The 16,533-nt window shown below is 44.1% G+C and overlaps 1 protein-coding gene across 2 annotated transcripts in view; it reads left to right on the forward strand.

Moving 5' to 3' along the window:
* cemip (cell migration inducing hyaluronidase 1) overlaps positions 1–16,533 on the forward strand; it is a 268,013-nt gene that overhangs the window by 220,883 nt on the left and 30,597 nt on the right. For both annotated transcript variants that reach the window (XM_068017722.1, XM_068017724.1), the window contains exons 15-19: positions 3,223–3,292; positions 3,430–3,558; positions 10,551–10,636; positions 10,843–10,974; positions 16,372–16,407. In XM_068017722.1, the coding sequence (XP_067873823.1) occupies positions 3,223–3,292; positions 3,430–3,558; positions 10,551–10,636; positions 10,843–10,974; positions 16,372–16,407 (453 nt within the window). The remainder of the gene's footprint in view (positions 1–3,222; positions 3,293–3,429; positions 3,559–10,550; positions 10,637–10,842; positions 10,975–16,371; positions 16,408–16,533) is intronic.

A 16,533-nucleotide genomic window follows, 5' to 3' on the forward strand; every position in this document is an offset into this window, starting at 1 on the left:
TCTTAATTTATATATTCGAAGTCAGATCCCGTTGCCCAGCAGCGGGGGGTGGAGGAGGGGCCGCCGCGGAGCCTTGCCATGTCAGGAAGATCGGACCCGGTACTCCCGGTGTCGGACACCGTGGCAGCCGCAGCCGGTACAATTTTCTGGCCCCCGCCACGGATCCGGACATCAGGACCTCAACAAAATTCAGCCCAAACAGGGTACATATCCATGAATCTTTGACAAGTTGATAAAGTAGTTCAGAGAATGCATAGGATACTTGGTTTTCTCAATAGGGACATTGAATACAAAAACAAGTAAGTCATGCGAATCCTCTGCAAATCTCTGGTTAGGCCTCAGCTGCAGTATTATGCACTATTCTGGGTACCATACTTTAGGAAGGATGTCAAGGCCTTGGAGAGGAAGCAGAGGAGGTTTTCTAGAAAGGTAGCAGGGATGAAGGACTTCAATTATGTGGAGAGATTGGAGAAGCTGGAATTGTTCTCCTACGTCAGAGAAGGTTAAGGGGAGACCTAATAGAAGTATTCAAAATTATGAGGTTTTTGGTAGAATAAGTAGGGAGAAACTGTTTCCTCTTACAAATGGGTCGGTCACCAGAGACATAGATTTAAAATAATTGGCAAAACAGTGAAGGGGAAATGATGGTAGTTAAGATCTGGAAAGCACTACCTGTAAGGGTAATAGGGAAGCAGATTCCATAAAGACTTTCAAAAGGCAATTGGAAATGCTCATGAAGAGGACTAATTTAGAGGGTTATGGGGAAAATGGTGTCAAAATGGAATCAAAGAGCCAGCAGAGGCATGATGGGCCGAATGGCCTCTTTCTACGGAAGATTTTACATTTTGTGGCCTGGATTTAATGTTCCTGCCGCTAAGGCGCAAAAAATGGTGGGCCACACATGTAGGCCGCGCACCATCATGCCACTGTAGTCTAGCGCGCGGCAGCTCACGATAATTCACCAGTCGGCCCCTCCCCCCAATCGCTTGGTGGGGATTGGCAATGCGATGCAGCAATGGCACCAGCTGCCCCCGCGCAGGCGCTGGCACCATTTTCAAAGTTGAGCCAGACCTGCCACTATATTTAAATATTTAAACCTGTACCCCACACTGTACACAGCAGGAAAAAAATCGCCTCATTCCCCACCCCCCCCAGAACCAATAACATTTACATATAATAGTTGCCCTCTCCCCACCAAAAAAAACTTACATGGAAGATTTGACCTTCCCCTGGAACTGTTCAAAGTGCTGAGGTCACCCCTCCCCCCCCGCCCCTCCCCTGCTCTACACTTGCTGATTGGAACCCCCCCCCCCCCCCCCCCCCACCTCACTACACTAAAAATCCTAAATAAACTCCTTCCTCACCTCGGTGGCGCCAGCTTTACCTGGACAGAAAAGTGAAGGCGCGTGAGTGCAGGCCGCCGTTCGGAAGATACTGGGCAGCTGGTAGGATCGCGGTCAATTTTATTTAAATGTATTCATGTACTTAATTTAAATATTTAAAGTTGGGTCCTGTTGCCGAGCGGCGGGGGGAGGCCCACTACGGAGCCTTGCAGCCGCCAGGAGGATCAGGCCTGGCACTCCCTGCACCGGGCTACGTATGATCTTCCAGCTCCCCCCCGCCCTACACTGCCACAGATCCCCAGGTTGGGACCTCAACAAAATTCAGCCCTGTGTCTATATTCATGAGGTCACTGAAGGATGAACAATTTCACTTTGGAGTGTGTGGCACTGAGATACAGGTAACGCTTAACCTTATTCACTTAGTCACACACTATTCTCCTTTACAGCCTCGTAAGCAGAGCTTACATGTGGAAACAACCCTTTAGAACAGGGTTGTTCAACATACGGCCTACAGGCCAGGATCCGGCCCGCCAAAGGTTTCTATCCGGCCAGCAGGTGTAAACTGTACCCGGGGCCGTTCCTCATCCCCGCCAGGGCTCCATGACTGGAGATGGGAAATTTCGCATTGCCTTCTTCTTGCAGACCAGCCTTTTTAAAAGCATTGCGGTGTCAGTTTCACAGCTGACAACTGCTGAAGCAGGAACATGCTTTCCAACTTTGACAGTTTCAGGGCTTTCCGGCGGGCTTTTAAAAAAAACGCCGGAAAACACTGAAACTGTCAAAGTTGAGAAGCGCGTTCCTACTTCAGCAGCTGAGCTGTGAAACTGGTAGTGCAATGTTTTTAAACAAACTGACTGAGCAAAAAGCTGCTTTGCTGAGCACTCCCACTCAGTGCAGCTGTCAGAAAGAGAGAGAGAGCGAGAGAGAGGTGTGGGTGGGTTTGCATGGGAAAGAGAGAGTGGGTGGGGAGCAGAAAGAGAGGGGGGAAAAGAAGAGAGAGGGGGGAATAGAGAGACTGAGGAGGGACAACACAGAGAGAGGGGGGGACAGAGAGAGAGAGGGGGCAAAACAGAGAGGGGGGAACAGAAAGAAGGAGGCACAGAGAGAGGGGACAGGGGAGAACATAGAGGGGGGAACAGCACAGAGAAGGGGGAACACAGGGAGAGAGAGAAACAGAGAGAGAGAGAGATCATGATCACTCATGACTAACGGATATCTATCCAGAATACTCTGCATTGCTACATTAAGTGTGTGGGCACAGATTGACTACTTATGCAAGCAGAAACAATGCCGGGTATGTCACTAAATTAGTTTTCAATATAGTGATGAGAAAGTAAGTCAATTAATTAATATTCTCATTTAAAACTTCTTCACAAAAATGCACATTTGTTGTTGTCTTTATAAGTAAGATAAATTTTTAATGCCTTTATCTTTCGAAAGTTCCTCACCGGCCCCCCAGGCCGAGCAAAAATTGTACCTCGGCCTTCTGCCCGAAAAGTTGGACAACCCTGGGTTAGAAGCTCTGGGATCTATTTGAAACCCAGTGTAAAGTTGGATTCTGAACGGCTTAACATTTAACTCTGCTTTTGAAATGTGTCAAAGTAGAGGCACAGGGAGAGAAGATGATTGAAAGCCTTTACATGAACAATTCTGTGTTTATAAAAGGTCAGATTCATTACATTAAAAGGAATAACATCTTAAGTATCTTAATAAAGTTTAACTTCCTTCATACAAATGGGTTTTTTTAATGCCTGTTACATATGCAACATACCATGGTATTAGTTAAGTTTTTTTTTGTATTAACTTGAATTGGACAATAAATTCTAAATGTTTGCAAGTCACTACTACCCTAAGGTAAATCTTTGCTGTTCTGTTATAGTGCTGTCTCCACATTTTGGATTGCAAACCCCAACAATAATCTCATCAACTGTTCAGCTGCAGGCTCTGAGGTAGGTAGTCTGTTGTGCCATTTGTTAGCATTTATTGGAAGGTCAGAGTAACATGTTGGGGTACTTTAGGCCGTGTTTAAACTGCAGAGAAACACCTTTTGGAAGTTCAGGCATTCATCAGCATGTTTATATTGCAGGAAACCGGGTTTTGGTTCATTTTCCACCACGTGCCCACAGGGCCTTCAGAAGGAATGTACTCCCCTGGTTATTCTGAACACGTGCCATTGGGAAAGTTCAGCAACAACAGGGCTCATTCCAACTACAGAGTAAGTCTGCACGCAATCTCTGGAATACTACAGCGAGCGACACTAAAGGAAGAGGATAAACAGCTTTACAGTCGTTCAGCTGTTATATGTTGCAAAATATGGGTTGCTGTAAATATTTACGAGCACATTCCGAGCCACTGTGACTTCTGATGTAGAAAAATGGGAAAGAAAATAAGACAACTTCATTTTAAGCCTCCCTCCCCTATCCCGTTGACATTAACAAACTGGAGAAGCAATACAAACAATGACAGACAGATAAAGACCCTCTTGTCCATCCAGCCTGCCCCACACAATTGTGATACCTTGCCTATCACAATATATATTCTCCATCCAACCTGAAAACAGTGTGATCCCTGAGAGAGGATGGGGGAGCACAGCACATCAGTGCAAAAGACAAGGCTGAAGCATTTGCATCCATCTTCAGCCAGAAGTGCCAAGTTGATGATCCATCTCGGCCTCCTCTTGTGGTCCCCAGCATCACAGATGCCAGTCTTCATCCTATCTGATTCACTCCATGTGATATCAAGAAACGGCTGAAGGCACTGGATACTGCAAAGGCTATGGGCCCTGATAACATTCCAGCAAAAGTACTGAAGACTTGTGCTCCAGAAATAGCCGCACCCCGAGCCAAGCTGTTCCAGTATAGTTACAATGCTGGCATCTACCCGGCAATGTGGAAAATTGCCCAGGTGTGTACTGTCCACAAAAAGCAGGACAAATCCAACGCGGCCAATTACCACCCTATCAGTCTACTCTCAATCATCAGTAAAGTGATGGAACACAAGAACACAAGAAATAGGAGCTGAAGTAGCCCATATGGCCCATCGAGCCTGCTCCGTCATTCAGTACGATCATGGTTGATCTTAGGCCTCAATTCCACTTTCCTGCCAAATCCCCTTATCCCTTGATTCCCTGCGAGACCAAAAATCTGTCTGTCCCAGATGTTACGACCAGGTGAGAAAAGTGTCTAGGGGTCTCTTTCAGCCTTCAACTGGTCTTATTGTAACAGGATTTAATTTTTAAACACACTGTCTTTTGAGCTCCCCCATGGTGAATTCTTGTTCACCACTTTCCAATTATAAGGCAAAGGAATGAGCACAAACAGGCCTTCTTAGGTTTCAAGAAGAAAAGTGAAATTTATTAAAACTTAAACTTAAACTCTAATTTGGTTAACGCCTATGGATACACGCCGCACCACATGCTGGCATGCATATGCAATACACACATGTAAATAGAGACAGAAGAAAAATAGTGGAGAGGTTTGAGGCAATATCTGAAGAGCGATTTTTGTTACTGTGCTTCGAGCTCACTATCGTCTTTGCTTGTAGGTAGATCTTGCTTTTCGTTGGGGCCCAGTATTCTTCTTAAACCTTGTTCACTGTAGGAGACTTTTCTCTCTTGGGGTTCATATGTCTTCAATGGATTCCAATGCTGGTGAGAACGAGATGAGAGCAGACAGGAGAGAGAGGTCTTTTCCAGTCCAGGAGCAAACAGCTTTCTGTCTCCATTCAAAACTCTGTGGCAAGTTCACATTCCTGCAACAGCCCATTAGTCATGTGATTAAACTCGTCCAACCAAATCTTCTGTGTATTGGGGAAGCAAGGACTCGTTCCTTTGTTCCAACACTGTCTGCTAGTATACAAACAATGTATTTCCAGTCAGGTACTTGGCAACTCCTTGTAATAGGCCTTCTTTTCTTCCCAACAACAATTTTAAAATCTAATGTCCATGTGGCGAAATATGTGTGCCTCATTCTTGGCAGGTGGGGGCCTGCATGACACAGCCTTAAATGTATTCAGTGATGGAGCATTCACAACCCTCTGGGGTACAGCATTTCAAAGATTCACAACCCTTTGAGTGAAGTAATTTCTCCTCATCTCAGTCCTGAATGATTGACCCCTTATCCTGAGACTGTGTTCCTGAGTTCTAGATTCTCTGACCAGTGGGAACAATCTCTCAGCTTCTACTCTATCAAGCCCTTTCAGAATCTTGCGTGTCTCAATTAGATCACCTCTCATTCTTCTAAACTCCAGAGAATATCGGACCAATTTACTCAGCCTCTCATCACAGGACAACCCCCTCATCCCAGGGACCAATTTAGTAAATCTTCACTGCACTGCCTCCACTGCAAGTATATCCTTTCTTAAATGTGGAGACCAAAAATACACACAGTATTCCAGGTGCGGTCTCACCAAAGCCGTGTACAATCTTAGTAAGACTTCTTTATTCCGTTACTCCAATCCCCTTGCAATAAAGGCCAACATGCCATTTGCCTTCCTAATAGACTGCTGCACCTGCATGTTAACTTTGTGCATTCCTTGTACGAGTACCCCCCAAGTCTGTCTGAACATCAACACTTACCAGTTTCACACCTTTTAAGAAATATTCTGCTTTCCTATTTTTACGACCGAAGTGAAAAAGTCACACTTCCCTACATTATACTCCATCTGCCATCTTGTTGCCCACTCACTTAACCTGTCTATATCTCTTTGCAGCCTATCTACATCCTCCCTGCAGATTACCTTTTCACCGAGCTTTGTATCATCAGCAAACTTAGAAACATTACTCTCTGTCCCTTCATCTAAGTCATTAATATAGCAAAGTGATTCTTGACAACACAGCCGGCTGCTGATGTCATCAGACTGCGCCAAGCTGCGCACATGCACAAACGGGCTCCTGCTCTCTGCATGTGCGCAGCATTCTGCATTACCAGGACTGGTTGGCACATGCACAGTTGACATCATCGCGTAACGCGGGGAAGCGGGGGAGAGAGCAGGGTGGAAGCGGGGAGAGAGCAGGAGGGAAGTGAGTAGAGAGTGTGGGGGAAGCGGGGAGAGAGCGTGGGTGGGGGAAGCGGGGAGAGAGCGTGGGTGGGGGAAGCAGGGGGAGCGCAGCCGAAGATCTTTGTGGCGGCGGGTGCGCTCTCCTCCTCCCTGCCCCCCAGCCACTGACTCCCCGCTTCCCCCCTACCCGTCTGCCCGCTCTCTCCTCCCCCCGCCCCCACCCCACCCCCATCACCCACTCTCTCCGGCCACTGTGTGCTGCAATGGGCTTATGTTGCCTTTCCGTGATTATTTGAGCAGCGCCATCTTTAGTCCTGGCAGCTGCCTGAACATCGCAGACTGTGACCTTTCAGTGGAACAGGCTGCATTTGCGCATGTGCCAATACAGCACCACCTAGTGGTTGCATTGTCAGCAAATGCAGCCTTAATACAGAGTGTAAATAGCTGAGGCCCCAGCACTGATCTTTGCAGCACCCCGCTATTCGCTGCCTGCCAACTTGAAAATGCCCCATTTATGCTCACTCTCTGCTTCCTGTCTGTTAACCAATCCTCTATCCATGCTAATATATTACCAATAACACCATGAGCCCTTATCTTGCCTATTAATCTTTTATGTGGCACCTTATCAAATGCCTTTTGAAAATCCAGGCATACTACATCTACTGGTTCCCCTTTATCAACCTTACTAGTTACATCCTCAAAAAACTCTAATAAATTTGTCAAACAGGATCTTCCTTTAGTAAAGCCATGCTGACTTGTTCTTATCATACTATGCTTCCTTAATAATAGTTTCCAGCATCTTCCCAATGACTGATGTTCGGCTAACTGGCCTGTAGTTCCTTGTTTTCTCTCTCCCTCCTTTCTTGAAAAGCGGCGTAACATTTGCCGACTTCCAATTTGATGGGACCATTCTTGAATCTAAGGAATTCTGGAAAATCATAGCCAGCGCATCCCCTATCTCTGCAGCTATCTCTTTTAGAACCCTAGGCTGTAGGCCATCTGGTCCCAGGGACTTGTCAGATTTTAGTCCCTCAAGTTTCTCCAATACTTTTTCTCTGCTGGTATCAATATCCTTAATTTCCTCACTCTTTAGTTACTGCCTATTTCTGGTATGGAACTTGTGAAGACAGATACAAAATATTTGTTCAATGCCTCTGCCATTTCCTCATTCCCCATGATGATTTCTCCTGTCTCTGCCTCTAAGGGACCAACGTCTACTGTAGCTACTTTCTTCCTTTTTCTGTACTTATAAATGCTCTTACAATCTGTTTTTATATTGCTGGCTAGTTTACTCTCATATATTCTATATTTTCCCTTTTTATCAACTTTTTTGTGGCCCTTTTTGCAGAGCAGGCCCAAAAGAGAAGTTGAGGCCTGGGACAGATCAGCCATGATCTTATTGAATGGCGGGGCAGGCTCGAGGGGTTCAATGGCCTACTTCTGCTCCTAGTTCTTGTGTTCTTTGCTCCCAATCCTCAGACGTGCTACTATTTTTTGCAACATTGTACTTCTTTTAGTCTAATACTCTGCTTAACTTCCTGAGTGAGCCACAGATGGGTCTTTCTGGACGAATTTTTGCATTTGAACGGAATGTTCTTTTGTTGAACTCTTTGAATTGTTTCTTTAAATGTTTCCCACTGTTCATTTACCGCCATACCTTCCAGTCTATTTACCCAATTAACCTTAGCCAGTTCTCCCCTCATACCTTTGTAATTGGCTTTGTTCAAGTTTAAGATTCTTGTTTGTGATTGAAATATGTCGATTCCAAACTTAACATGAAATTCAATGGTATTATGATCACTATTTCCCGGTGGATCTTTTACTATGACGTTGCTTATTAACCCTGCTTCATTACATAATATGAGATCTAAGATAGCTTTATCCCTAGTTGGTTCTACAACGTATTGCTCCAAGAAACTGTCATGAAAGCATTCTACAAATTCATAATCTAGACCACTGTTGCCAATTTGATTGTCCCAATCTATATGCAGATTAAGATCCCCCACAATTAATACAATACCTTTCTCATATGCTCCAATAATTTCCCGTTTAATGTTCTGTCCTATAATATAACTACTATTAGGGGGCCTGTAATTTACTCCCACCAGTGTTTTCTGACTCCTGCTATTGTTAATTTTAACGCAAACTGATTCTACTTCATGATCTTCTGAGGCTAGATTCCTTCTTATTAATGTCCTTATGCCATCCTTTACTATCAGGGCTACTCCTCCTCCTTTGCCATTCTGTCTGTCTGTTCGAAATATTGTATAGCCTGGAATATTTATTTCCCAACCTTGATCTCCTTGTAACCATGTCTCAGTAATGGCAATTAGATCTAGATCATTTACCACTATTCATGCCACTAGTTCCTCTATCTTATTACAGATGCTTCGTGCATTCAGATGAAAGAACTTCAATTTCATTTCTTTACCTCTGTTCCCTGCAATGATTTTATTTGCCAAAGTATAATTTTTGTCAAACACTGTGTGCTATCGAGTGACACTTGCATAGCAATAACCTGCTCACTGACACTCAGTTTGGGTTCCGCCAGGGCCACTCAGCTCCTGACCTCATTACAGCCTTGGTTCAAACATGGACAAAAGAGCTGAACTCCAGAGATGAGGTGAGAGTGACTGCCCTTGACATCAAGGCAGCATTTGACCGAGTATGGCATCAAGGAGCCCTAGAAAATCTGGAGATAATGGGAATCAGGGCGAAAGCTCTCCACTGGTTGGGGTCATACCTAGCGCAAAGGTTGTGGTTATTGGTGGTCAATCATTTCAGTCCCATGACAGCACTGCAGAAATTCCTCAGGGTAGTGTCCTAGACCCAACCATCTTCAGCTGCTTTATCAGTGACCTTTCCTCCATCATAAGGTCAGAAGTAGGGATGTTCGCTGATGATTGCACGATGTTCAGCACCATTTGTAACTTCTCAGTGCTGAAGCAGCCCATGTTCAGATGCAGCAAGACCTGGACAATATCCAGGCTTGGGCTGACAAGTGGCAAGTTACATTCATGCCACACAAGTGCCAGACAATGACCATCTCAAACAAGGAACCATCTCCCCTTGATGTTCAATGGCATTACCATCGCTGAATCCCCCACTATCAACATCCTGGGGGTTACCATTGACCAGAAACTGAACTGGATCAGCTACATAAATTCTGTGGCTACAAGAGCAGGGAATTCTGCGGCAAGTAACTCACCTCCTGTCTCTCCAATGCCTGTCTACCATCTACAAGGCACAAGTCAGGAGTGTGATGGAATACTTACCTGAGTGAGTGCTGCTCCAACAACACTGAAGACGCTCGATACCATCCAGGACAAAATACCCTGCTTGATGCATGGGAACACCACCACTTGCAAGTTCCCCTCCAAGCCACACACCATCCTGACTTGGAACTATATCGCCGTTCCTTCACTGTCGCTGGGTCAAAATCCTGGAACTCCTTTCCTAACAGCACTATTGGTGTACCTACAACCCAAGGACTGCAGTGGTTCAAGAAGACAGTTCACCACCACCTTCTCAAGGGCAATTAGGGATGGGCAATAAATGCTGACCTAGCCAGTGATGCCCACATCCCACGAACTAATTTTAAAAAGCCCCAGGCCGATATGTGGGAAAAAATCTACGAAATTCCAGTCCGACCCATCTAGGTAATCAAACCTAGTCCAGGAGATCATTCTGGCTCTGAATTCCCAGCAGTACCACCTTTTGTACCTACCAATGCGTTCATCTCTCTCCAAGAGCTTGGTTGGGTCAGTGTAAAGTCCCCGCAATATTATACATGGTCATAGCCACATTGACCTGTTGAAGCTCCTCCATAAACTTAGAATATTCCTTTGGAGCTTTTACTTCCCTAGAGGGAAGTTTCTTTATAGATAACAAAAGGGCCCAAAGGAACCTTCAGGTGGTAATTGCTTTAAGTTTGTTGTCAGGCTGAAACAGGTGCCCACACTGAGAGCTCAGCCTGACTGGGAGGCCCGTAATAGGGCCTCAGGCCTCCTTAGCATTAGTTGGTGAATTGCCGGTGCCGTTTGCACCTCCGCAGGTAGATTGGCAATTTTAAAAAAGGCGAGTTTCCTGCTGGTTGCCTCATGGATCCTGTTGAGCTTTTGGAATCATGATTGTGCCATTTTCATTTAAAAGCTGCAATAAACTCAATACTTAAAGTACATTCCAAATCTTTTTCGATCTATTTTTCAGGCTGGTATGATGATTGATAATGGGGTGAAGACAACTGAAGCAAACGCAAAGGACAAGAGGCCATTCCTCTCACTGATTGGTGCAAGGTAGGTTCATGAAAAGAAAGACATGCATTCAAAAAGTACCTAACCATTTCTCTGAAAAATATCTATCTTTCACACAGATTCCTTTTAAAAGCATGAACTCAGTGACTATTCATAGGAAGAGTTTAACTTTCTGCTGCAAAGTTGTAACTGCAGATAAATTCTTGTTTTTGGGATCATATTAAAGAGTTGTCTGATTTCTTAATTAGGTACAGTCCCCATAAAGGAGCTGACCCTCACAAGCCAAGAGAACCTGCTATAATCAAAAATTATATTGCCTATAAAAACCAGGACCATGGTGCTTGGCTTCGTGGTGGGGACGTGTGGTTGGAGAACTGCCAGTAAGTTACAATTCACTCTCTTAAGAATGCTAAATCCATAAAATGTGTTTTAAAGGCTGGCAATGTACATTAAATCTAAATGTACTATATCAGCACACTCTATGTTACCAGCTTCTCTTATTATATGGATACTAAGTACCGTAGTCTTCAACCCATTGGCTTAGCATCTCTTCATGTTTGTCAGATACAACAACAAGTTGCATTTATATAGCTCCTTTGACAGAGTGAAATGTTTCAAAGTGCTTCACAGCAGCCTAATCAGACAAAAATTGGCACCAAGCTACAGAAGAATATATGAGCACTAGTGATCAAAAGCTTGGTCAAAGAGGTGGGTTTTAAAGATTGTCTTGAAGGAGGCGAGAGAGGCGAAGCAGCAGAGAGGTTAAAGGAGGGAATTCCCGAGCTTAGAGCCTAGGCAGCTGAAGACACAGCCAACAATGGTGGGGCAAAGGAATTGGGTTTACACGAGATGTCAGAATTGGAGGAACACAGATATTTCTGAGGGTTGTAGGGCTGGAGGAGGTTATAGAATTAGGGGGGAGCGAGGCCATGGAGGGATTTGAATACAAGGATGAGACTATTAACATCAAAATGTTGCCAGACCAGGAGCCAATAAAGGTCTGAATGGGACTTGGTATGAATTAGGCAGCAGAGATTTAGATGAACTGAAGTTTATGGAGGATGGAATATGGGAGACCAGTCAAGGCAGTGTTGGAATAGTCAAGTCTGGAGGTAGCAAAGACATGGATGAGGGTTTCAGCAGCAGTTGGGTAATGCTACAGAGGTGAAAGTGGTATTCTTGGTGATGGAGAGGATGTGGTGTTGGAAGTTCAGGACATCAAAGTTGAGAACAGTCTGGTTAGGGAACGGAGTTTGTAGCGGGAGCCAAAGACAAAGTCTTTCCAATATTTAACTAAAGGAAATTTCTACTCATTCAATACTGGATGTCAGATAAGCAGTGGGACAACGCAATAGTGGAGGAGTTGAGAGAGGTAGCGGCAAGGTAGGGCTGTGTATCGTCTGTACACATGTGAAACTTGTCATGTTATCGGATGATGTTACTGAGGTGCAGCATGTAAATGAACAATTTGACTAGAGCATGAGTGCCACTCTATCACTCGCCTACTGTGGCTTGGATGTCAACACTGTAAAATACAGTTTGTTTTTGCCTGACCTTTTCCCCATAACAAACAGCAAAGGTTGACAGATATTCCAGAATCCACTCTGAAGCTTTAGAAAGGTTAAAATAATATATACCTTGGTGTGTTCAAATTACAGCTAGGCCATTCAAGAGGAAAATCAGGAAGCATTTTTTCACATTTGGAGTTCTCTTCCCCAGAAGGCTGTAGATACTGGGTCAAAAGAAATTTTCAAGATTGAGATTGATAGATTTTTGTCAGGTTTGTGTATCACAGTGGAAGACACAAAAATCATCCCAAGAATAGTAGAAAATCAAAAGGCAAAAGGGAGGGAGGAATTTAAAACAATCATTATCACTGGAGAAAAGGTATTTGGAAAACTAATGTGACTAAAGGCTGACAAGGCCCCTGGACCTGATGGCCTGCATCCTAGGGTCTTACAAGAAGTGACTACAGAGATAGTGGATGCATTGGTTGTAATCTTCCAAAATTCCCTTGATTCTGAAAGGTCCCAGCGGATTGGAAAACCGCAAATATTACAGCTCTATTCAAGAAAGGAGAGAGACAGAAAGCAGGAAACTATAGGGCAGTTAGCCTAACATCTGTCATTGGGAAAATGTTACAATCCATTATTAAGGAAGTAGTGGCAGGACATTTAGAAAATCATAATACAATCAGGCAGAGTCAACATGGTTTTATGAAAGGGAGATCATGTTTGACAAATTTATTAGAGTTCTTTGAGGATGTAACAAGCGGGGTGGATAAAGGGGAACCAGTAGATGTAGTGTATTTGGATTTCCAAAAGGCATTTGTTGAGGTGCCACATAAAAGGTTACTACACAAGATAAGAGCTCATGGTGTTGGAGGCAATATAATAGCATGGATAGATGATTGACTAACTAACAGGAAACAGAGAATCGGGGCATTTTCAGGTTGGCAAACTGTAACTGGTGGAGCACCACAGGGATCAGTGCTGGGGCCTCAACCATTTAGGATCTATATGAATGACTTGGATGAAGGGACTGAGTGTATTGTAGCCAAATTTATGGATGATACAAAGATGGGTAGGAAAGCAAGTTGTAAGGAGGACATAAAGTGTCTGCAAAGAGATATGCATAGGTTAAAGAGTGAGCAAAAATTTGGCAGATGGAGTACAATGTGGAAAAATGTGAGATTATCCACTTTGGTGGGGAGCATAGAAAAGCAGAATATTATTTAAAGGGAGAGAGATTACACAATGCTGCAGTACAGAGGGATCTGGGTGTCCTTGTACATGAATCACGAAAAGTTAGCATGCAGGTACAGCAAGTAATCAGGAAGGCAAACGGAATGTTAGCATTTTTTACAAGGGGGATGGAGTATAAAAGTAGGAAAGCCTTGCTACAACTATACAGGGCACTGGTGAAATCATATCTAGAGTACTGTGTAGAGTTTGGCCTCTTTATTTAAGGAGGTTGTCATGAAGACCCCCACCTGCCAAGAATGAGGCATATGAACATTAATTTTAAACTGTTGCTGGAGTGAAGAAATGACTTGTTGAGATCACCAAGACACTTGGCTGGAGGACATTCAAAGAGACAGTGCTTGGAAAGACAAAAGAATTGCTCACTGATTCAGTTTACAGAGATTGGGCTGGGCAATGGTGATCCACATCTAGTCAGGGTAAGAGGCAGCACTACACCATCGCTCCCTGCCCCCACCGAGAGCTTTGGAATCCACAAATGCAGAAGTGGTTAAACCAGCTGGTCACATGACTAACCTGCTGGTCCAGGCTTTTTGAACTAGACACAGGACAGTTTGAAGTTAGACTGCAGAGATTGTAGCTGAAGCTGGAACAAGAAAGCCTCTCTCCTGGCTGGCTCTCGCTTTCTCACAAGCCTTCGGACCCACTGAAGTCGCTTAAACCTCAAGAGAGAAAAGACTCCTCGAAACAAGTTAAAGCGTGCACTGGGCCCCAACAAACAACAAGACTTACCGGCAACCAAAGACTCCACGTTGAACTCAAAGGACTGTAAATAACTACCAGAGATTGCTTCAAACTTTTCCCCTTTATTCTTTCTACTTTTTCTGTCTCTATCTACGTGTATGTTTATTGCATATGAGGAAAGGTTGAGCAGGGCCCATACTCATTGGAGTTTAGAAGAATGAGAAGTGATCTTATTGAAACACATAAGATTCTGAGGGGGCTCAACGGGGTAGACGCTGAGAGGCTATTTCCCCTTGTGGGGCAATCTAGAATTAGGTGGCACTGGTTCAAAATAAGGGGTTTCCCCTTTAAGACAGAAATGAGGAGGAATTTCATCTCTGAGGGTTGTTAATCTTTGGAATTTTCTTCCTCAGAGAGCAGTGGATCACTGGGTCATTGAATATATTCAAGGCTGAGTTAGACAGATTTTTGATCTACAAAGGACTCGAGGGTTATGGGGGGCAGGCAGGAAAGTGGAGTTAAGGCCACAATCAGATCAGCCATGATGTTGTTGAATGGCGGAGCAGGCTCAAGGAGCTGACTGGCTTACTCCTGCTCCTATTTCTTATGTTCAAGGAATATGGAGCAAAAGCTGGTAAGTGGAGTTGAGGTACAGATCGGCTGTGATTATTGGATGGCAGAACAGGCTTCAGGAGTTGAATGGGACCCTCCTGTTCCTACATTCAATACGCAGCCAATGAACTTGAAGGATGGGTGTCCTTCTATGTTTGTACTCCCTCTATGCCTCCCTGCCTCATTAGTCACCCATGATCTAATGGAAGAGTTGGCTTGAGGGGCTGAATGGCCCCTCCTGTCACTATGGCATAAGGCAAAGGCTGTGCTGGAAACTTGTGCAAATTATTCAAATGAGCAGACCACCTTAAATTGGGCATTCATTATGCTGTAGGCATGGGCTTGGCTGACAGCCAGTCTCATCACACATGTTGCTGGTATTTTTCTGGAGTATTTTCATTATCAATAAGTTCCAAATGAGATTTCAAAGAGTTTCTCACTGCCTTACTTCGATAATTCCAAATCTTTGTCATTCAGCTGTTTCAAATTTCTGAAGTTCTATCTTCCTCAGTCCTAAAGTCCTACCCAGTATTCTATTGAATTCAATCTTTTTCCTATCACTTGCAATCACTTTGCACCATATTCTTGAATGTATTCACCCAGATTTGTTCTATTACCTTTAGAATCAGATCATTTAGTCCACTTTTCTTCTTCGACACTAATGCATAGATTTTGACTTTTAGGCAACTGCCATTTCCGGCAGTGTTGGTTTGCCAACACAAGCTGGAAATATTGCTGGAGATTTCATCACATGACCTCCCCTCCCTCTCCCATGTTCCTCCCATTGATCATCTGAAACATGCACACAAATTGGAAAGCAGACAGACTTTCTGCTACCCTATTGGATGCTTCTTGAACGTTAGTCAAATGGGCCTTTTGCCCATCCCGGTATATTTAATATCTAATAAACAAAAGCGTGGGGGAGGGGGTGGGTCCATATTATTTTTGCATGTTCCAAGGGAGCAGGAGTTCCCCTGAGGGCCCACAGAAATTATTCAATGTTAGTGCTCATTGCGCAGGCTCCAATAAGTTCTGACCAAATTTGGCAATCAGGGTCCTATTTGTATTATTGGACTCTGACTTCCATTTAAAAGTGGATGCTTTGGACACTTGGCTACAAGCCTCTTTCAAAACAGAGCGGCTGCATTGCCCGTGTGAATGGGACAGGAAGGCCGCCGTTCCCATTTTGAGGCCATTACTGCCCCATTAGCACCAGGCAAAGGGAGCGAAAATTGACCCCTAACTGCGTCTTTCATTTCCAGTGCATTGATAGTTCTTTATTTATGGACTCAGATGTTCAATCTCTCAGCCACAGAGTAGACCCATTCACAGCCCTCAAATACATGCAGAATCTATGCAATTTGTTGAAGAGTGCCAAAAAAAGCCATGCTTTGATCCATTTTATCTACACAGATGCATACAAAGAAAATAAATGGCGAACTGCCCTGGTCATTGAGTGTATGAAATTATAAACGCATTCTTTTTGAGTGTATTTATGGTGTCACTACACACAGGAACCAGTGATTTGTCACCATTGTTTTTCACAGAAATTAAGAAGATGGGACGGAATGAGTGCACTGAGCAAACTTTGCCGCCATGAGCTATTACTGGGCTATCAATTTAGGTCACCAGTGTTTGATGTCGCTGCTTTAGTCCTGGAAAGGTTCAGTTTCAATTCTAGTCACATCATTCTTCACTTTGTTTGTCCTTTTTCTTTAGATTTGCTGATAATGGAATTGGACTGACTCTTGCAAGGTAAGAGCTTGCAGTTATTGAAGCCTATCTCGGTGTTGGTGAATTTGCTTTTTTTCTTGAGAAGCCACGGTGAAGAATTAAAGTTCAGAGTGCAGGACACCACTAAGGTTAAAGGGAAGAGTAAGG

This window comes from Heterodontus francisci, chromosome 38 (assembly GCF_036365525.1).
Source record: "Heterodontus francisci isolate sHetFra1 chromosome 38, sHetFra1.hap1, whole genome shotgun sequence".
Taxonomy (NCBI): domain Eukaryota; kingdom Metazoa; phylum Chordata; class Chondrichthyes; order Heterodontiformes; family Heterodontidae; genus Heterodontus; species Heterodontus francisci.